At 40.7% G+C, this 21,034-nt stretch overlaps 4 protein-coding genes across 4 annotated transcripts; 2 read left to right on the top strand and 2 right to left on the bottom strand.

Moving 5' to 3' along the window:
- The first annotated feature begins 9,215 nt into the window (after positions 1 to 9,215).
- Positions 9,216 to 9,807, top strand: LOC113997389 (histone H4). Its single transcript, XM_027739163.2, has one exon. The coding sequence runs from the start codon at positions 9,231 to 9,233 to the stop codon at positions 9,540 to 9,542; it is 312 nt and encodes a 103-aa protein (XP_027594964.1). The 5' UTR covers positions 9,216 to 9,230; the 3' UTR covers positions 9,543 to 9,807.
- Positions 9,808 to 10,369: 562 nt separating this feature from the next.
- Positions 10,370 to 10,897, top strand: LOC113997377 (histone H3). Its single transcript, XM_027739149.2, has one exon. It carries the CDS (start codon positions 10,390 to 10,392, stop codon positions 10,798 to 10,800), a length of 411 nt encoding a protein of 136 aa, XP_027594950.1. The 5' UTR covers positions 10,370 to 10,389; the 3' UTR covers positions 10,801 to 10,897.
- A 3,909-nt stretch (positions 10,898 to 14,806) lies between these two features.
- Positions 14,807 to 15,352, bottom strand: LOC113997376 (histone H3). Its single transcript, XM_027739148.2, has one exon. It carries the CDS (start codon positions 15,333 to 15,335, stop codon positions 14,925 to 14,927), a length of 411 nt encoding a protein of 136 aa, XP_027594949.1. The 5' UTR covers positions 15,336 to 15,352; the 3' UTR covers positions 14,807 to 14,924.
- A 1,185-nt stretch (positions 15,353 to 16,537) lies between these two features.
- LOC113997386 (histone H4) lies at positions 16,538 to 17,213 on the bottom strand. The gene has a single exon (XM_027739159.2). It carries the CDS (start codon positions 17,180 to 17,182, stop codon positions 16,871 to 16,873), a length of 312 nt encoding a protein of 103 aa, XP_027594960.1. The 5' UTR covers positions 17,183 to 17,213; the 3' UTR covers positions 16,538 to 16,870.
- Positions 17,214 to 21,034: the final 3,821 nt, after the last annotated feature.

Raw genomic sequence — 21,034 nt, 5'->3', positions numbered from 1 at the left:
GGGATAAATATTTAAATGTGACTCATTTAATAATTAATTTCAATTAAACAGCAAACATTTTTCAATATTCTCTCTGATTTCCTTTCCAAGCACCCTGTACAAATGTAGGTTCTGTTTGCCTCTTACTTAGGAACTCAAACAAATTTTTTATCACCTCTTTAAAAGTGCACCCAGAACATAGCATCATTTCCATGCATCATCACACAACATACCCTGGCTTCCTTGCCTGGCTGTGTAGGTGCTAGTGCAGATTACAGAAGAGCCTAGAAAATGACAGAGTATTTTCCAATGCAAGGATCTTCAAAAATAGTTCACATATAATACCAGAAGTAATTCCTAAACCTGTATAGTAAAGAAAATACTTAACTTTTTTCTTTTCAAGACAGGAGCTTCACATGGAGGAAAAACAGATTGGACATTAGAAAATAAAGGCAAAGAATACATTCGGACAGCAGGAAAAGAGCAATCCAGATAAGCTGATTAGCCAAATTTAGCTGAAAGTCTTCACTCAACTATAATTACTATAGTTAGGACAGTGAAGATACAGAGAAATTGCCAACTTTTAACTATAGCATGCTCTCCTCTTCACAAATAATAATTTTGCAGACATTCAAGTAATCACTCAGTATTAATAATAAAAATACCATAACAAGATCAAAAGACATTAGTCAGGTCTAGCATGATAAAACTGTATTGATGATACTGATTCAGCAATTGCAAAGTTTTTGAAGTAGGGAAGATTCAAGGTGTCAAAGAGTTGTCAGTAGTAAAGAAGCCTGTATTTTTTAGTTGTACTTCAACTAAGCTAACAAAAATATACTTACCTTTATTGCAGTATAAGGGCAATCACATCTGCTAAAAAAATACCTTGTCTTCTAATCTAACCCCTAATGCAATAGGTTCTATCGCTGTGATCAAAGAAGGATCATCTAGAAGAGGGAGACAGTAAAACATCTCTGGGGAGCAGGTTCTAAAAAATTATTTCTTATGTTTAAGTAAAATTTCCTGTGTTTCAGTTTGTACCAACTGCCTCTTGTCCTGGGCAGTACTGAGAAGGCTGGATCTGTCTCCTCTATTCCCCCCATAAGGTATCTAAACACACTGATAAGACATTCCTCATGTGAGAGATAGTCCAGTCCCTTCATCATCTTTGTGCCCCTTCACTGGTCTCACTCCTGTTATGTTCATGTTTCTGTTGTACTGTGAAGGCCAGAACTGGATGCAACATTCCAGATGCCTCCAAGTGGAGGGATAGAATTATTTCCCTCAGTACTGTTCTGCACACAGTACTTCTCCAGGTTAATTTGTGAAGCCTATTAGATTAACCCTGAATGGCACTCCCATGACTTTTTCAATTTTGGTAGCTAAATAAAGACAGCTTCAAAAAATACTGTAACCCTTCACACAGTCCTTAGTTTCAAGGCTTGTCAAGACCAGTCTGAGCTACACCAATTTGGTTCAGTGATTGTGCAATATATGACTGAAAGATACGTTAAGGCTAGTTGGAGTCTCAGTAAAACTTACATCTCTACACTCTGGAGAGATCAAAAGGTGACTCTGATCAAAGAGGTGACTCTCCTGCCTGCCATAACTGCTAAATATGTGATAATGGGCAAAAAAGGATGGTGCATTTTAATGAATCATCCCCCAAATTTCCTTGTCTGCCCATAACATAACAGCCTAAATCATCAAAACATTTCTTCCAGCTTCTGAAAGCCTTTGGATCAGAGATCCTCTTGTAACCAAATTTTACTTCTCTTTACCCATCCCTTTGACTGAGAATTATCATTATTACAAGTAGTGTTACTGAACTTAGAAATCTTGATTATGAGTAGGATTCTCTGTTACTTTGTTCTGTAGATCAATTACCTTTGTATTATTTTCAGTTGAAGATAAAGGGGAGAAAGATAAGTGCAGAAAAACGAAGAAACATAGGGATCTACGTGCAAAAGTGTGGAAATGTAACCCTAGCTGTGACTTCTACAGAGTGCCTGGAAAAAACTGAAATGTTGTTTCTGAAACTATGCTACATGCTGTCTGTTCTCCCAGATGCACAGCATCGTCAAACCATAATTCTTTTTTTTTGTGATGTAGTTTGCAAATGCTGATTTGGTCAGAAATGTAAATTGACACTAGGCCATCGATACAAAAAAACTATGTTCTACCCCTTCAGTGACACAGTCCACGTTATCAGATGTCATTTCCTAAGCTTTCATAGGTAATTCTAGCCTTTCATGCTGAGTGAAGGGAAATAGGATGCTGAAAGCTTTCCTGGGATGGTACGCCATAGACACATCTACATACTCATCCTGTGCAGCCTTTCTTACTCTTTAGGTATCTAAAGAATATGTCCAAGAAATAAGCACATAATTAGGCATTTTGGATTATAGATTAATGCATTTCTCAGGTTTACAGACTCAGCACACCCTGGGATAGGAATAACTCATGTTGAGTTTTACTAATTACAAGCTTAAACAAATTCAAGGAAGATATGAATAAAATCAAGAATTTACAGTACTCACACATAAGGGAGGAAATGAAAACCGTTTTTAATAGGCTTTCTCCAAAACTGACTTTAGAAAGAGTCTCAGTAGAGGATGCAATGTTTTCCTTGTGCTGGCTGATATATTACAGATTTTCTCTCTGTTTCATTTTGTTTCATTTTATTTCATTTCAGAAAAGTATTTGAAATGAAAGTATTAATCATGAAAACTTGGTGTATCAGAAACACCATCTCTTTCAGGGTAGAAACTTGTATTTAAATGTTTGTGATTGTCAACTATGAAATTAAAATGCAGTGTCAAACTGCAGAGTTCTGCAGGCATCAGTCCTAGGCCTGGTATAATTTTATTTATAATTTGGATTTTAGTCTACATAGCTTGTATATAAGTACTGTGAGTACCAACAAACAAACAAATGCTAAAACAATTGAGGACATTTTATGTATTGAAAAATGCCTGATAAGAGACACTATCTCCAAAAATAAGTTAGACACTTTACCCAGAAAGAACTATCAGTTTTGTAAATATTAAAAATATTTCAGAACTGCTACTGTCAGTAGCAGCTGACGAGCACCTGTGTGGATCTGGAATGGTGTGGTCCCACTTTGAGTTTCAGGCCTAGTTTTTAGTACCAAACTTCAAGTAATGAGAAGCGAACAATAAGTCAATACGCAGAAGAGAGCAAGAGTAATTGTAAGATGTCTAAAAACTATTTCATAATGAAAAGGCATGTTCAAGTCCTCTGACTGAAAAAGAAGGTTGAAAAACTGAAGTTTCTTAAACACTTAAAACATGATGAGAAAAGAAGTAATTTTTCCTCATTATACATTGTAGAAAATACAGAAACTGATGGTCTTTGAAGCAAGTTAGCAGTAAGGAAATAACTTCTAATACGGAGTAGAAAATGTTGTATGGAATGATAGCAGAGTCCCCAAGAATCAGTGTGACTGAGTAACTCTCAGAAATAAAATGGGTTCTGTTGACTTGATAGTGGATGGAGGCCGACAAAAATTGCTCATGTCTAAGTACGGGTAATTATCACAGAACTATTGATTAGAAAGTATCTGTGTGGACAATGGAGGAGTGCCGTGTGCAATACACTTGACATTTAATGATATATTTGGAACCATCTCCATAGCATTCTCATTTGGAAACAGAGGGACTATGGGCAGGATCCACAGGATGTTAGATATTTGAAAATTATCTGTAGCACAGGGTCACAGGGCTATATTTAACAGCTTAGTGTCTGCAGGCAACCAGTAATTAAAATAATGCCCTAGGGCTGATATTACTTGGTGTTTTCTGGAACAACCTGGGAGATGAGAGAGAATGTACATTTAGCTTGTGAGGATAACACCAAGTGAGAAAGGGTAGACGAGTCAGAAGTAGTTCAGTCAATTAAAAAGGACTTTAATAAATCTGAGGTATGGGCCAACATAAATCTCGTGCAGTGTGGCAAAGAGAAGTGCCAAGTTCTGCACATGAAGAACAACAACCCTTGCATCAGGGTTATGACTGGTCTGACCTTGGAGAGGACCTGGACATTGTGGTGACTTTCTCAACTGCTGTATCCTTGAAGACAAGCCTGCTTCTTTATCCAGAGCATAACCACAAATAAATCCCTGTAAGCACCTGGGAGTTCCAACTGTCATTTTTGGTTTTCCAACTAAGTACTACCGTAACAAAAACAAAGCATAACAGTAGTGTCTGGAGACACCAACACAATGCACATCACCATTTTTCAGACTTGGCTTTCTCCAGAAACACACAGCCCAAGACAAAATTCAATAAATTCCTACAGGGATGCCCACATTAGATTCACTACTTGGAAAACTACGCCCCAGAGAGACCATTTGGACAAGGCAGTACTTCAGCTGCTATTAAGTATTTAGAACTCTATAAGAGTTGGCAGAGTTCAGCTGCAAAACTTACTGCCCAGAGCAGCTCTGTGTGAGTGGAGCTGCTCAGTCTCAGCTGTACAAAAAAATATGTTGCTTACAATGCTTTCTTGATAACTTTTTTCTAGCTTAATCAATGGTCAGCGTGTCATGAGACCTGTGCTGCTTCAAATGCCAGTTTAGAAAGCAGAGTAAGGATTTGAGAGAAGCAGTCATGTGTCTGTTGTGGTTGCCAAGTGTCTGGTTTGCTGTGTCTCTACCTGAATGCAGGAGCAGACTCTCATGGTGTGCTACAGAGTTCCACAGGCCACCCTGGTTCAGGGAAACCACCCGGAGCACTTGTTAGAGAGGTCCTTTGGTGTCTTCTTGGGAGAAGCCCAGGAATGCCCTGGGCATGCCCAGGATTTGCCCAACATGGCTGCCCTTGCCCCCACTTACAGGTTATTGATGCTGTCCCTTCTCTCTACGTCCTAAGAAAAGCTTTGCATGAAGAACTAGGTATCTTATTAACTTCTCAATACTCCAAACCTGATCTAGGAGTTTCTCCAGCCTTTGTTCGTGGACCTATTCAGCTATACTAGCTATTCAGTGAGCCTGTAAGACTGCAGCTTGTGCATGGACTGGTAGGGTTGAGGCCCATGCAAGCCTTCTCCATGACAGTCACTCAGACAACATGGCCATGAGACAATTTTTGGAAGATTTTGCCTCTGTGTGGATCATCTGATCTGTGAGTCACTCTCTGTGAATGGGAAACTGCATCCTCAAAGGATGCAGCCTAAGCTACTGGACCATGACAGAGGTTTTTGCTTGATTTAGCAGTCCCTATGTAGTTTCTGAATTTGGCAGCAAGAAGGAGGTTGAAAACAGTCCAAACCAGGGCTGCAGCCCAACCTCTTGTGTCTCTGACTGACAGGAGTGCTTAAATAAAAAGGTGAGAATGAGGCTCTCCACCTCTCACTTTCTCAATTAGAGGGGAAAGAGGAAACATTAAATTAGTTATAAAAGTACCAATCATTAAAGTAAATTTGTGACGCTGTTTGCTAGTTTTGCTTAAGCAACACAAAACGGTTTTGCAACTATGCTACTGCCAGAAGATTCCTTCCAAATGGCAAATCTGCACATGCAAATATTGACTCAGACCTCAGTCTCAAAATGAAAGATTTCTGTGCATAAAAAATTTTTTACCAAACTGATGTGGGCTGGTCTATTTTGGTTAACAACACTTTGTAGCGTGGTTTATGTGCTGAACTGAAGGTGGAGTATATGGGCACGAGGATACAGAGAACAAGGACCTCAGGTGTATATTTAAAAGCTTAAAGTCTACCAAAGAAGTCAGATCTTGTGCAGTTTACAGTCCTACACAGATGTAGAGACAGGTCCCAGCTGATCAGATCTCCACGTTGTAGAGGCTCAATCCAAGTTCTTTCAGATATTACACATGAGGAGAGTCTAATGTTTAATCCCAAATTTTCTTATTGAGCATACTTGACATTACATTGGATTTTGAATTAGCAGAGGGATACAACAGTGTACTGAAATTGCATCACAAGCGTAACAAAGCATTTGCAATATACGGTTGAATCACAGTAGAAATGTGATTCTCATTCCGGTCTCTATAATGCTCGATGTCAACGCTTGGCCTCAGTCCCTGTGAAGAAATATATTGATTGAAACCATCTCAAGCCCATTGCTCCCTTCAAACCTTTCCATTTTGTCCAGTTTTTGTAATTTGTGTTGGACAGAGCCACATATACATGGCCCACCCTCCCTACCCCATATTTTAGTCTGGTTTGCTCAGAAAGACGTCAGTCTGAGGGAACCTGATGATTCACTGGTGCAGCTGTCTTGTCAAAAACCATGGTAACCCTTCAGTCTCCCTGGTGTTAAGATACGTGCAGTTTTTCTTTACAGTACATTATTTTTCTTTACAGAACATTATTCCTCCAGCTCATTGTCATTTTGCCCTTCTCCTGTGGGTGTGTGCTGGTCTGTCAAAAGCGCCCACGTTTTTAGAACAAGGGAAGATTTTGTTTCTTTCCTCCAGGTGGTCCAGATGAGATCTACTATGTGTTCAGCTTGGTAGATCACAGGAGCACGCAACAGTGCAAAGCAGGGATCTGTACAACCTGTCTCAGTCATAAATGACAGATTGCAATTCTATTCTTCCTTTGAGAATGACAGAGAATATTTTGAAGAGGGAATGAAGCACCAGCTGCCAGTGAGTGGAAAAGAAGGAATATGAAAAACTCTCCAATACAAAATTCAAAACTACTGGTCCAAAAACTTGAATGTGTTTCCAGAATTTTATTCATATATATTCTTAAATTATAATGTGTGACTCTATTTTTTTGTGTAACGTTGATCTAAACTCAAACCTTGAGGCTCTAGTAACGTATAATGAATGATTTTTTAAAAGTCACTATTTAATTAATAACTGCATATTCTATTTACCCATCCTGAGTTTATGAATACAGACACAATACCCTGTAGGTGACCTACCTTGAGGTAGAGTTTAGACACATATTAAAAACCATCACATTCATTACCTAGGGGATGCCAAACCAGAGTACAAGTAAGGGATCTGAAAACTTACAAATGGAAACCAAATGATGAGAGCAAAAAACCTATGGGAATACACAGATAGTGTTCTTAGTACACTAGAGACTTAGCCTTTGCCTCTATTTTGCAGAATTATGTCTTGATTCCATCTTGTGGATTTGATTAGACTAGATATGATAAATGAACAAAATTTTAACTACTATTGATTGAGGACTGCCACTAGTAAGTATGGATTGGAAAGCAGAAAGGGAGGGATATTGAAATTTGGTGTTCTGCTGCTAGTATGACACTACTAAATGAAGAAAAGACAGTCTGAATTAGAAAAAAAAAACAATTAACCAACGAACCAAAACCTCAAGCAAACAAACAAACCCCTCTTCTGAAATTCTTCTTTAGGTTAGTTACAGCAGAAGAGGCTTGAATTTGTTTACTGTTTTGTGACCTGACAGTTCAGTATAAACAAGAACTGTAGCCAGCATAATACATTTTCTAAGATTCAAAATCATACTCACTTCATACTCATACTCATATATATCATATAATCATATAATCATATAATCATATAATCATATAATCATATAATCATATAATCATACTCAGCTCACCTGTTCACTCCTCCCAGGAAGATCTTAGGACTATCCAAAATCTAAGGAGACTTCACATTATATATATGCATTCTTCTGCACCTCTGCAACAGGAAGCAGTTTCTACAGTGTAGGTAGAAGCTGTGAATGGTTCTGCCTGGTGAATGACAGTAACTGATCAGAAGAGTGCAGTGGGGGTTGCTTCATATTGAAAGAGGGGATAAGCAGAGATCCCCATGTTTCTTAATATACCCCGTTTCTGAAGTGATACAGATTAGATAGGGAGAAGACAATTTTTATCTAAATCATAATTGTTGCCTTTGTCTCAAAAAACCCACCCACCCAACTAACAAACCAAAAAACACCCCCAAAAAGCCATAGATTTGATATTGACCACGCAACCACCTAAGGACAATATTAGAAAAAATATTTGAAATGTCAGGATAATGAGCTCCTCTTTTATGCTTTTATTATGGCCTTAGAGAGCAAAACACTTTTTTGGTTTTATGATAGAATGTAATTGTAATTCCATCATTATTAAACAGACTGAGGGAAGCTGCTTCTTCCCAGTTTAGTTTCACAATAGAGAATCTACTTATTGTATCTAAAATGGTACAGTTTAAAAAAGTACACAGAAATTATATTTGCATTTCATACATAAAATGACAAAAGAAAACAAATAATAAACTTTTTTTTTTTCTGGGAAGAAAAAAGGAAACATTCTTTAGGTGTTAGTCTAGCAGTTATTCCAGCTCAGGATGTTCTTACAATGTGACATTTTGAACATCCTATGTCAAGGATTGCTCCTTGCTTTAATAAATAATAATTCAGAATCTCCTTTTTTTAAGTATAGATTTAGATCTCTTAAAAAAAAGGAAAATAAAAACAGGTAAAGATCCAAATGCATGGTCTTCTGTCAACAGCAGGATTTTTTTTTTTTTTTACTAATTAGGGAGCAGAAATGTAGGTCTACTAGTTGTAGTAAAGAACCTTTGGTAAAAACTTAAAAAATTACCCCACTGCAGTAACTGGAAAGGTGCAAAACTAGCAGAAGTCGTAAAATAATATAAGTTTAGCATTATAAAAAAGGATTCTATTCCACCTTCTGGTTAATATCTGCTTAAAGACACAAAGCTACTTATGTCAAAATTGAAGATTTGAGAAATGGGAGGTAGAAATGGAAATAAAGTAACCAGTATATTAAATAATGTGGAAAATTTCCTAAAACTGGTAAGAGATCCGAAATCATTAAAAATTCTGTAGAAAAGTTTACAGCACTTTGAACACAAATAAACCAAAAGTATCAAGATCAACAGCATGAAAATAATGATAATTTAAAGTAATTCAAACCAACATCAGCTCGAGCAATAAAATAAAATACATACACATATAAAAATGGTTTATACAAATCTAAGGAGAGAGAAAAAAGCTTTTCAATTGTACGAACATGTATCTCGTCTGAATTTTTTTTTGGGGGGGAGGTGTGGTGTTTTGTTTATACTGCAGACTTCGCAGCTCTCTAACAGGTTGCAGAAACGATGTGTCGTCATCCGTCACGGAGACAGGAAAAAGCGATGGGAACCCCGCCCTCGCGCTCTGCAGTCCTCAACCAGGTCGGACCGACCGCAATATACACGCGCTGGGGCCCATCCTCGCTGCACAGCGGCTGCAGCTGAGCGAGGCGCACCATGTCTGGCAGAGGCAAAGGCGGGAAGGGGCTCGGCAAGGGCGGCGCCAAGCGCCACCGCAAGGTGCTGCGCGACAACATCCAGGGCATCACCAAGCCGGCCATCCGCCGCCTGGCTCGGCGCGGCGGCGTCAAGCGCATCTCGGGGCTCATCTACGAGGAGACGCGCGGCGTGCTGAAGGTTTTCCTGGAGAACGTCATCCGCGACGCCGTCACCTACACCGAGCACGCCAAGAGGAAGACGGTCACGGCCATGGACGTGGTCTACGCCCTCAAGCGCCAGGGACGCACCCTCTACGGCTTCGGCGGCTAAAACGCACCTTTTGTTCCCGGATCACCTCGAGAAACGAACCCAAAGGCTCTTTTAAGAGCCACCCACTTAAACTAAAAAAGAGCTGAGTTGCAACATTTTGGGGGCCCGTCTTGCATAAAGAGGGGAGGGGACATAGTCGTTCTATTAATATAGGTTTAGGACCATTTTTTTTCAGGTCTCTGTAAAAGCAAAACGAGTAGCAAAGCACTCTAAACTTGAACTCCTGATCCGAGGTGGCCTGTTTTAGAGGCATGTCATCTGTCTGTTTAAATTAATGGTGGAAGTAGATATGTTTACACTTTAGTTATGTTAATGTCTATTGTGATACTTAGTGGGACGTATCACGGCTGGTCACTCCTTAAGCCTCTTAAAAAATTAAATACCGGAATCATCCCGTTTGTCCTTTTAAAAGTGGAGTGTAGGAAATCGTCCGTTATTCTTCGCGCATTCGGTGCGCTAAAGCTTAGGAAAGTTTCTTCTTTTTAATTAAGCGTTTAACAGAGCATAATTTCCAATTATTTCCCTTTTGAACACTTTCCCCTAAAGGTTTTATTTTCGTGGTAGGCTGTAAAAATCGTTATAAGAAATAGACCACACTGAAAGCAGACGCGGCGGGGGGGGGGGGGGGGGGGGGGGGGGGGGGGGGGGAGGCCGCGCGCGGGCGGCCGGTTGGTGAGGGCGCGCGCGCGCTTTTCAGGCGGGCTTTTCGAATTTGAAATCATCCAATAAAAGCGGAGGATTCTCGGTAGCCAATCAGGGTGAGGAACGTTCTATAAAAGCCGCCCGCGGGAGCGAAGCGGTTTTATTTTCTCGCTGCGGTCTCAGCGGTGACTGCTCTCCCTGAGCCATGGCGCGCACAAAGCAGACGGCGCGGAAGTCGACGGGCGGCAAGGCGCCCCGCAAGCAGCTGGCCACCAAGGCGGCCCGCAAGAGCGCGCCGGCCACGGGCGGCGTCAAGAAGCCGCACCGCTACCGGCCCGGCACGGTGGCGCTGCGCGAGATCCGCCGCTACCAGAAGTCCACGGAGCTGCTGATCCGCAAGCTGCCCTTCCAGCGCCTGGTGCGCGAGATCGCGCAGGACTTCAAGACCGACCTGCGCTTCCAGAGCTCGGCCGTCATGGCGCTGCAGGAGGCCAGCGAGGCTTACCTGGTGGGGCTCTTCGAGGACACCAACCTGTGCGCCATCCACGCCAAGCGCGTCACCATCATGCCCAAGGACATTCAGCTCGCCCGCCGCATCCGCGGAGAGCGCGCCTGATTCTGCGGCCACAGTTTCTGTCTAGATGTCCCTGAACATTATCCCCGCATCCTAAAGGCTCTTTTAAGAGCCACCACATTGCACAAGAGAGTTGAAACATGGCTTTTCTCATACTTTCTTACAAACTAGGGGTTCTGAAGTTCTTATTGGTTATTGCAATTTTAACGATAATAACTTTGTAAACCTTGCTAAATAGTCACTTTGAACTACTGTATTGTTTTGAGCAGTGTTTAGTGCAGTTTGAGTGAGGTGCCTGGAAATGCCCATTTAACTATAGAGAATAAGTAAGCTGCACAAAAGGAGTGATATTGAGAAAAAGCAACACACTACTACAGACAAGTTACACCCATTTTTCCCTGCACCCTTCCCACTCCTGACATACTGCTTCCTGTAAAGTGCTATGTTTGCCATAATTTTTGTTGACTAGAGCAGCCTTTTACTTTTAAGTATTATGGAAGGCATAACCTGAGTTAGTATTGGAAGACAAACTTCGAGTTTCAATCAACTTTTTATTAACCATTATACTCTTATTGTGTCTTTGACTATGATGTACCAAAGAAATTTTAGCTGGATATGTCAGCCCTGCCTCTATCACATGAATAAAACAGTGCTAAGATTATAAGCTTGATGAAAGGAATAAAAAATGATAAATTATTGTCACTTTTATTCTTATTTTTTTTTTTTCTGTTGTGAGTTTGAGAAAAGGCTGGAGAAAAGGACTAAGGACAATTTGGAAAAGGCAAAGAGAATCTGGTGTTTATTTTTGGGAAGTCATTCTTCTGTTTTTGAAATACCTTGAGAGCACTGGCTCCGTAAAAGTTTTTCTGGCTTTTGCATGGTGCCAAATCAACCAAGGGAAAGGAAGAGGCTGTCAAGCTTTTGCACCTTTGTAACTAATGGGAGAGCTGCAGCAAAGAGGCTTATACGATTTTGGTAACTGAAGACAAGGGTTTTGTGTTTGATAAGAAGAAAACTGAGTCAGTAGAAGAAAAAAAAAATCAGGGAATCAGAAAGTCAACACTTAGGAGAATTTTGTTGATTCAATAAAGTTTTGTAGTCAAGAAATTACACTTGGCCTTTAGTTCAGTTTTAGTTGTTTGAGGCTTGTCGACTCTCGCTGTTTTATTATTTTAGAGAGGTAAGTTTTCTATTAATTCACAAATAAACCACCCACATTCCTATGGATTTTGTTGCTTTGCTGTCCCAGCATCTTTTCCTTTTCCCTTGATAATGGACTCTGGCCTATCCAATACACTTCTGTAAATGTAACCAGCCAAATTGGTCTGAAATTAAACTTCACGTACTTGAGTATGGCATCTGGGGGAATCTGTAAGAAGTTTCATATGGTGTGTTTCTGAAACACCCAACAGGACATAAACATGGTATATGTAAGAAATATTTATAACATAGTGATGTAGGTATCAAAGTATATACACATACATATATGTACATATTCTATACCTGTATACATACATTTATATGCTCTTTTTTCCCTCAAAAATTTTAGTTCTCAAATCCTTCCACCTCCATCTCTTTCCCAAACCTCTCTGCCTCAGCAGCACCTGGCTTTTTTTTTTTTTTTTTTTTTTTTTTTTTTTTTTTTTTTTTTTTTTTTTTTTTTTTTTTTTTTTTTTTTTTTTTTTTTGCATTTCCAACCATATGCTATGGTATTTTGAATGGTAGGAACTACTTCTCAGTTGGACTAGATGATCGTTGTGAGTCTCTTATAGCTGAAACTGTTCTGTTCCATTCATCCCTTTTTACATCACCACTTGCAGTGTAAGGTGACAATTTTAGGCCTCTGAAAGCAGCAGTGCTCATGTTGGTGTAGCACAGAGACTGTGCCTATAGGTTTAATTTATAAGAAATTATATTATTATAATTTTAAAATTAACTACTTGTCAGCCTACGCTCTAGGACTTCAGTAGGCTCCATGCTGATACGAATTGTTGTTTCACACTGGCAATGTATTATTAGTGATACTTTTTAGAAATAAGACAGAGTTTCTTTATTTATTTTTTCTAGTTAGTATTAAATATGCTCTAAGACAACTGAAGCAGAACGAACAAGGACTGAGATTATGCTTTTGTTTCTGCATTTGTCTGACTTTTAAGAGCATGTGGAACTTTTATGGCCGGTTGAAAGGTTTCCTTCATTCCCCAGGCTGTAAGTTAAAATTCTCTTCTTACATCAATGCTGCCTAATCAAACAAGGAGAAATGTTTGTCATGCAACAACTTAAATTCCAAAACCTCCAAATATTTTCTTTCTTATCAGTTAAGCTTCTTTTATTTCCATTCCCTTCAAACTCAAAAAAAGTTTTAATTTACATGCTAAGGAATAGAGGTGAAATGTATCTTGAAAGAGGTGAAATATATAATAAAAAAAGTAACATACTGTTCAATACAGACTGCACAACCATTCCATTCAGCACTTGGTAACACTGCAGCTCTGCTTTCATTGCAGCTTGATTCTAAAATAAGGCCATGTAGACCAACAAATTCATTCAGGGGGATTTACGTGGGAGGAAGAAAAAAACAAGCAGGGAAAAAAAAAAGGAAGACTGAACCCCTGAACAAACCTTAATCTTATCTGTTTGCTAGTGAGTCTTTACACTTTCTTTTCTCATCTACCCGAGTGCCATCTCTGACAGATTGTGTCTATGGCGCAGCGTCTTTAAGCAGGCAAATAATGCCCAGAAACCTCTAATGACAACAGGTGACTGCTCTGGCTTCTAATAGCAGCCTTCAGCACTCAGGGTTGTTGCACCTCAGGTACCAGATGTTTTTGCAAATGGGGAGAAGATAGGAAGATGTTTCCCAAAATAAGAGGAGAAACATCAACTATGTATGAATCTGCGTTATGAATCCGCGTTATGAATCCGAGGCCTAATTTTTACTTCCTAATTTAATTCTCAAACTCTTGTTAGACCAATCTTGTCTAAGTAACAATTTGAGCAAAGGTGGGTTCTTGGAAATTTGAAAGCTGCATGCATATACATCTATCTTTCCAGATACTCATGAAGAATCGTAAAGAACTGACTGCAGAAATCTGACAACTCAGCATGTCAGATATTGTGATCACTACTTGGAGAAGTGCAAGTTCAAAGACAAATATATTTATATCTGTTATTACAAGAACACATAAGTTTCTGCTCCAAGATTTCTATAAAACTCTTATTGAAAATACTCTCCTCCCAAAAAAATGCTCAGAAAATACATAACCTTTTTCCGACTGTTTTTATTATTATAGGGCAACAAATCTGGACAAACACAATAAGTTATTCCTGTCTACAGTACTTTTCGATCAGTTTCTTGACCTTTTCAGGTACTTTTCTGTGCTGCCAGAAAGAAGCCTCAGGTCATCAGCGTGGTAGTCCCTCATTTTTAGACCAGCCTCAAAACTGGTTTATTGAGGTGGATATTCTTGCTTCTGGCATTAACAGTGGTTTGAACAAGGTGGAAGCTCCCTTTAAGACAATCTGTTTTAGCCAGGTTTGACAGTAACACAGTTCCAACGAGCCACAGGAAGTTTCTGCTCTTGCTTTAACCCAGCCAGCCGCAGAGTTTAAGGTGCAGATTTCCTGAGCACAGGGGGCCCTCCCTGGACAGAGGCTTGACCCTATCCTGTCCCCCCACCCACCGCCCTTCCACCTCCCTTCTCACAATGCTGTGTAATGTCCAGCATTGTCATACGGATGTAGACCCCTCCATCCTGCCTCAGGTTGTCTGCTCAACCCCTCCTCAAGTAATATATCGATCTCTCATTTCAACCCTTTGATTTGTCTCCTTCCCCCACCCAGTGTTCATAAAGCACCTGTTACTCCCCTTTAATATTTGCAAAGTACCGCGGGTGAATTGCAAACAGGGAAATATTAAGCCTTGTGGGTTTTTTTAAGGAGAATTATTTATATGCAGGAAGCAGTAAAATAAGATGGGACAGATATAAGAGCAGCTGGAACCTCAGAATAAGAGCTTTCAGCCTGAAAATAAACGTTAAAACCCTGATCGTTTTAAAACAGCATTACAGCTCTTTTTATTGACTTGTGTAGTGGCTCTTAAAAGAGCCTTTGGGTCTGTGTGGGCTGCCTGCGTGCCTTGCCGGGGAAGGGCTGCGGCAGGAGACTCAGGCGCGCTCTCCGCGGATGCGGCGGGCGAGCTGGATGTCCTTGGGCATGATGGTGACGCGCTTGGCGTGGATGGCGCACAGGTTGGTGTCCTCGAAGAGCCCCACCAGGTAAGCCTCGCTGGCCTCCTGCAGCGCCATGACGGCCGAGCTCTGGAAGCGCAGGTCGGTCTTGAAGTCCTGCGCGATCTCGCGCACCAGGCGCTGGAAGGGCAGCTTGCGGATCAGCAGCTCCGTGGACTTCTGGTAGCGGCGGATCTCGCGCAGCGCCACCGTGCCGGGCCGGTAGCGGTGCGGCTTCTTGACGCCGCCCGTGGCCGGCGCGCTCTTGCGGGCCGCCTTGGTGGCCAGCTGCTTGCGGGGCGCCTTGCCGCCCGTCGACTTCCGCGCCGTCTGCTTCGTGCGCGCCATCGCTCCCCGCTCTCAAACCTTCGGAACAAGAACACCAAGTAACTGTAACAGGCGCTGCAACGCCTTTATTTATAGAGCCGCCTCGTCTCTGATTGGACCACAGGAGCGCGCTCTCATTGGCTACCGTGTCAATCCAGGCCGCAGCCCCTCGGACCCTGCTGCCGGTCCGTGGCCTGGGGCGGGTATTTCAGACTCTGCGCTCGTATCTCCTCTGCTTCGACTCTGCCAGTCTCCTGGGGTGATAACAAAAAAAGGAAAAACTTACTTCAGTGCCGTAGAGAGCTCTTTCTTATGTTAACGGGCACGTTATCCCGAAAGTCTCAAAGGAAAAACCGGCTGTTACCTCTAAATACAGGCGCTCAAAGAATCTAATAATGCAAGTTTGTACCTATAACAAGTTGTTCCAAGTATGTAACAAGCTGTAACAATCGAGATAATGTTTTAATGTTTTCCTCCTATTTTTCCCTAGTTTTTCTATTTTTTTCTCTAGTTTTATTTTCACTAGGAAATTCTGAATGAGGCCTTACATATCACCAGGTAAAATTGTGACTTTGAGACTCCTCAGGCAATTATTTTTTTTTATTTCCAGTGAAATTAAAAGCTTAAGGAATATGGTATCACGCTATTATTTAATTTGTCTCTGCTCATTAAGTTTGTGAAAAAATCAGGTTGTGACCACGAGTATTTATTATCATTGTTTGCAGGTGGCAAATGATCTCCAAAGGTTTTAGGTAAAGCTGAAATCCTGTTCTTTTCCCTTCAGTGATGAAGGAAGTACAACAAAAATACTTTAGAAGTGAGTCCCAGACTGGAGTGTTCTTCCTATGCAAAGTGCTTGCACACGTCTTCTATTGAAATTTTTTTTTTTAATGTGTTTCTAGGGTCATGATTTGGTTTTATTGTCCTGTCCCCTCCCAGCCCTTCCCTTCCCTCCAAACCAATAAAAAACATGATCTTTATAAAATAATATTAGATTTACTCTTGAGATTTCTTCTAGAAATAAACCATTTGACATGGAAAGGAAGTTTATAAAAATTAGAAATATAAGAAAATGTTTATCTCAGAGTAAGTTTCTTATTTTTCCCTAGCTAATTGGTTTACAAGTATCTACTTAAAAAAAAAAAATTGAAGTACAAACCACTAAATTGTAGTTAAGATAGTTGTTTAAGTTGGCGAACACTAAAAAAAAAGTAGGCTTTCAGTTTTGACTAAATAGCACTCGAAGTGATTTTTATTGGGGTACGTTTCTAAGAGAATCTGGAATACACAAGGAAAAGTGCATCTTACACAGCAATGAGCATTTCCCCGTTAGCAGCAGTTGCACATTACACAGCACAGGGTTAATCACAATGCATAGCAATGGTATTCCATCACTAGCATTAATAATCTTAATAAATTGGATACTACACACTTAAATTCAGTTACCGTTTTCAATTAAGCAAGTTAACACAGCTCTTTTAATGGAAAAAGTGGGTGGCTCTTAGAAGAGCCTTTGGGTTCGTTTCTCGAGGTGATCCGGGAACAAAAGGTGCGTTTTAGCCGCCGAAGCCGTAGAGGGTGCGTCCCTGGCGCTTGAGGGCGTAGACCACGTCCATGGCCGTGACCGTCTTCCTCTTGGCGTGCTCGGTGTAGGTGACGGCGTCGCGGATGACGTTCTCCAGGAAGACCTTCAGCACGCCGCGCGTCTCCTCGTAGATGAGCCCCGAGATGCGCTTGACGCCGCCGCGCCGAGCCAGGCGGCGGATGGCCGGCTTGGTGATGCCCTGGATGTTGTCGCGCAGCACCTTGCGGTGGCGCTTGGCGCCGCCCTTGCCGAGCCCCTTCCCGCCCTTGCCTCTGCCAGACATGGTGCGCCTCGCTCAGCTGCAGCCGCTGTGCAGTGAGGATGGGCCCCAGCGCGTGTATATTGCGGTCGGTCCGACCTGGTTGAGGACTGCAGAGCGCAGGGGCGGAGCATAAGTCACGCTCCCGCCACCTCCTCTCTATCGCACGACCCGCGAGCACAAATGTGCGGAATTTTTGCGAATTTCCCTTCCCCGCAGCGCAAGCGGTTCGGTGTTTCTGCCACTTTTCGGTGTGTTCGATTTTTGTTTGTTTCTTTGTTTTAATTTGTTTTGTTGTTTGTTTGGTTTTGGTTTCGATTTTTTGTCTTTTTTCTTTTTTTACAGCAAAGTCATCGTGTCTTTGTGTATAATAGTTTATATATACTTTTAAAAATAATTGATGTGTTGTGATCGTTTAGAAGAAAAAGCTCACTCATAGAAAATTATTACAGTTATTGATTCGCTTAAATTACGTTTTGATTTTTTCACTATAACTATTTTCAAAGATTGGTATGTCCTATGTATTTCAATTTCACCAGTTTACATAGATTCTCGTGTGCTGCTTTACTGTTTATATAGTTACTGCACACGTTTTTTAACGGATAGTCTTGCAGCGAAGTCTGTCCAATCATGTTTCAGAGAAATTCTACCCCTCCTCGATTTTTTTTCTCATCTTCATTTCCCATTCTCTCTGAAAGTTGTCTGAAGGTGAGTTTAGCAGTAAAGGTACACTAATCAAGACTTTACATGTTTCAGTTTCATTTTTAAAAGACAAAACGATTTTTTAAACTAATATTTTTACAGGATTTTCCATTGCTGTGGTGGCAAAGACAAGAATGTGGCTATTTTTAGAGACATTGAAAAATTAAATACATAAAATAAGGGTGGCCTTGTACTTGTGGGGTAGGTATTCAGCTCTGGATTTGCTTTCTTTAGCAGAGGAAAATATTCGGAGACTTTTCTGTTGAAAACAAGTATTTATCAAAAATCATTCAGTAGATCGTTTTCGACCTGAAAATATTTGGAAAGGGTAAAAAAAAGTTTCCAATATTGAGCGTTTGCTGCCCTCTCATGGACATTTTTTGTTTGTTTGTGTGGGTTTTTTTCCTACAAGCTTGGCAGCTTTCTGTAATGTACACTTTCGTAAAGATAGAACATAAGATTAAACAATAATCAACCTCTATCTTCACACAGATCACAGGTACAGATGTTGCATCTGTTAGCAGAGAAATTAGTGTTCCAGTGGCTCCTCACTGACAAATGAAAATAATGTAGTCTGCCATGTCATTCATGCACAGTTTCTTCAGCACAGGCCCAAAAGAAACCCAAATGGGGCAAGACAAATACCTGGACTCCAAAGGAGACATCCTAAAGTTTCAAACCAGTAACAAAGGCCCTGTTCCACAAGGAACATGATAGCATTCTAGATTGGGCAATGGAGGTACTTTATTTCCAGAGTACAGTGGGGATGCCAAAGCCAAGTTCATGGTGTTCTCTCTCCTAAGGCCAGTTTGCTCCTTTCACGGGGGGAATTTCAGGGACCACGACTGGACTGCTGCGGAAGACCAGGCTACCATGAGAAACTGGGCACTCCATAGTCACTTCCTCTGTCATTCCCAGGAGATTTTGACAGTAAGGTAGGTATGCCCTGCACTGGTAAGGATACACTTGGTGTAACATTTCCAGCTGGCTTTTTCACTCTCTGTGTACACAAACAAATCCACGGGATGTTACAAACAGAGTAGTTTAGCACTGGCTGCTGCTGCTTGAACCCACTCTGCCATGAAAATCCAGTTGTTCAGTCTGCTCAATCAGACTTCAGGGACTCTGTATCAAGGGCCTCTCCTGGAAGTTATTACCACTTGCAGATGTCCGCCATGAGGTTATCAGAAAATTCTGGGCTTCGCCAAATCACATACCTATGCATTTTTCATAAGCTGTCCAGCTCTGCAAAGCTGAATTTTTGTTTCGGCCTTTTTTTTTTTAAGGGAATGAAATTAAGTTAGAGCCTCATAGTATAACCCTCCCCCATACTGAGCTTCTTCTGCCCAAGAATCTGTGACTACATATAATATTCTCTGTCTCTTGCTGTCTCTCTCCTTTGCAAAATATCAGAACAATCTGGAAAAGGATTTTTTTAAAAAATAATAGATACATGCTTCTCCATAGAATTTCTTTAAACTCATGACAGAAATATAACTAATAAAGTGAAGCAAGTTTGGAGCCGAGTTCCCTCTCTTCTTCCCTTCCAGCTGATTCTAAAGTATACATCAAATATCATCTGGTCTGTGAAATCAGTGCAATGAATTAAACTGGAACTTGAGATCCATAGAATTATTTGCACTGTAAGGGACACTCAAGATCATATAGATTAACCTCTGTGTTGCGTTAAAAATTTGGCAGAAAATTAACACCCTTGCATTCTAACTGGGCTTAATTTCTGATTACTGCAAATTCAGCACTGTAACCCTAGTAGTGTTCAATAAGAACTTTCATGAGCACAGATTCACAAATAGTGCAGTTTACGATCCAGCACTACAGATCTGGTTGCATTCAATAAGAACTTGTGTAATCACAGATTCAAAAATAGTGCAGTTTGTTGAAGCAACAGAAATACCGATTTGAAATAGCCATTGCTAAATGCACAAGCTGTGATAGAGCTCCAACAAGAACAATAATATTGGGTTAACCTGGATAATAATAATAATAATAATAATAATAATAATAATAATAACAACAATTGTGTGCAGAAGCTTAGCAAGAAGGCCTCCCCACTCGGGAGGAGAGAGAGGAGAGTAACCCGTCGATGGTCTCCAAGGTTTTTTTGGGGTCTTCCTCCTAAGTAGGTGAAATTTCTAGCCTTCTTATATATAGCACACTCTTATCCCACTCTCCTCTTACGTATGACGTGATCTAGGTGGAGAGTTAAGTAATATAATCATATATGTGGTAACACATACTTCATTAAGCTTATTTGCATATGTAGTAGTATGAGTTTTAATAGTTAAATGACTCCTTTTTAGGCAAAAAATAGTTTTTTGGCCATGTGCCCCTCAAAGTTCAGATGATATGACTTTGTTCTATTCTGTGTTGTTTCTCAGAGCTAAAGCAGGACCATCTTATCTCCACAAGAACTCTTCCTTCAATCAAATCATTCTCACTTGACGGCAGTGATACGTACCTCCATGCACAAAGATGACACAGAAAGTACACAGGGTAGGCCATAGACAGTAAGATACAGCCCTTGCCTTGGTCCTTGGTCAACATCCCACACCCTTGTGCTGTGGGTAGGGACTTCTTTTACTAGATCAAGTTTTCAGTGACTGATGTACACAATAATCCTATTATTATTTTTCTACATTTCAAATTTCCCCCAACTCCTGGCAGCCCAATCCTGAACTCATTTATGGGGAAACTCTCCACTCACTGAGGTTTCACTGATGTCCCAGCAGAAGGCCTGTAGGAATGATGAACAAAACTCACATCGGAATAGAAATGCAAGAGATCACAAAAACCAATCTGCAAAGTGAAAATCAGAATAAAACACAACTCCAAATCTAGGAAGAATTGTTCAAAATTGAGTAGGGAGAGTGAATGGGAATCTTAGGAGGAGTCACACTGATGACTTCATTGTGCTTTGACAACCTGTTCTGGTGCAGAGGGATTTCAAATTCCCACAGAAAAAATAGTGGTTGGTAACCCCCAGTGCCCAGCAGTAGATTGGGTGCATTGTGATCTAGACAGTAAAAAAGAAATTTGTGGAAGAAAAGCTATGTTGTGTAACCTTGCTAAGTCAAAGCTGTCTGGTTGAAAAGTGGTTCTGTACCTGAACTGAAGCAGGCCCAAATCTGTACCAACACGCAACCAGCAGAGAAC

Source organism: Pipra filicauda, unplaced genomic scaffold, assembly GCF_003945595.2.
Source record: "Pipra filicauda isolate LSUMZ 115617 unplaced genomic scaffold, ASM394559v2 scaffold334_size1588553_pilon, whole genome shotgun sequence".
In the NCBI taxonomy this organism is placed as follows: domain Eukaryota; kingdom Metazoa; phylum Chordata; class Aves; order Passeriformes; family Pipridae; genus Pipra; species Pipra filicauda.
This window is presented reverse-complemented; position numbering and strand designations above follow the sequence as displayed.

What these genes read in the sequence shown, in the direction of transcription:
- LOC113997389 (XM_027739163.2), top strand. Translation starts at nt 9,231, where the DNA reads ATGTCTGGCAGAGGCAAAGGCGGGAAGGGGCTCGGCAAGGGCGGCGCC.
- LOC113997377 (XM_027739149.2), top strand. Translation starts at nt 10,390, where the DNA reads ATGGCGCGCACAAAGCAGACGGCGCGGAAGTCGACGGGCGGCAAGGCG.
- LOC113997376 (XM_027739148.2), bottom strand. Translation starts at nt 15,335, where the DNA reads ATGGCGCGCACGAAGCAGACGGCGCGGAAGTCGACGGGCGGCAAGGCG.
- LOC113997386 (XM_027739159.2), bottom strand. Translation starts at nt 17,182, where the DNA reads ATGTCTGGCAGAGGCAAGGGCGGGAAGGGGCTCGGCAAGGGCGGCGCC.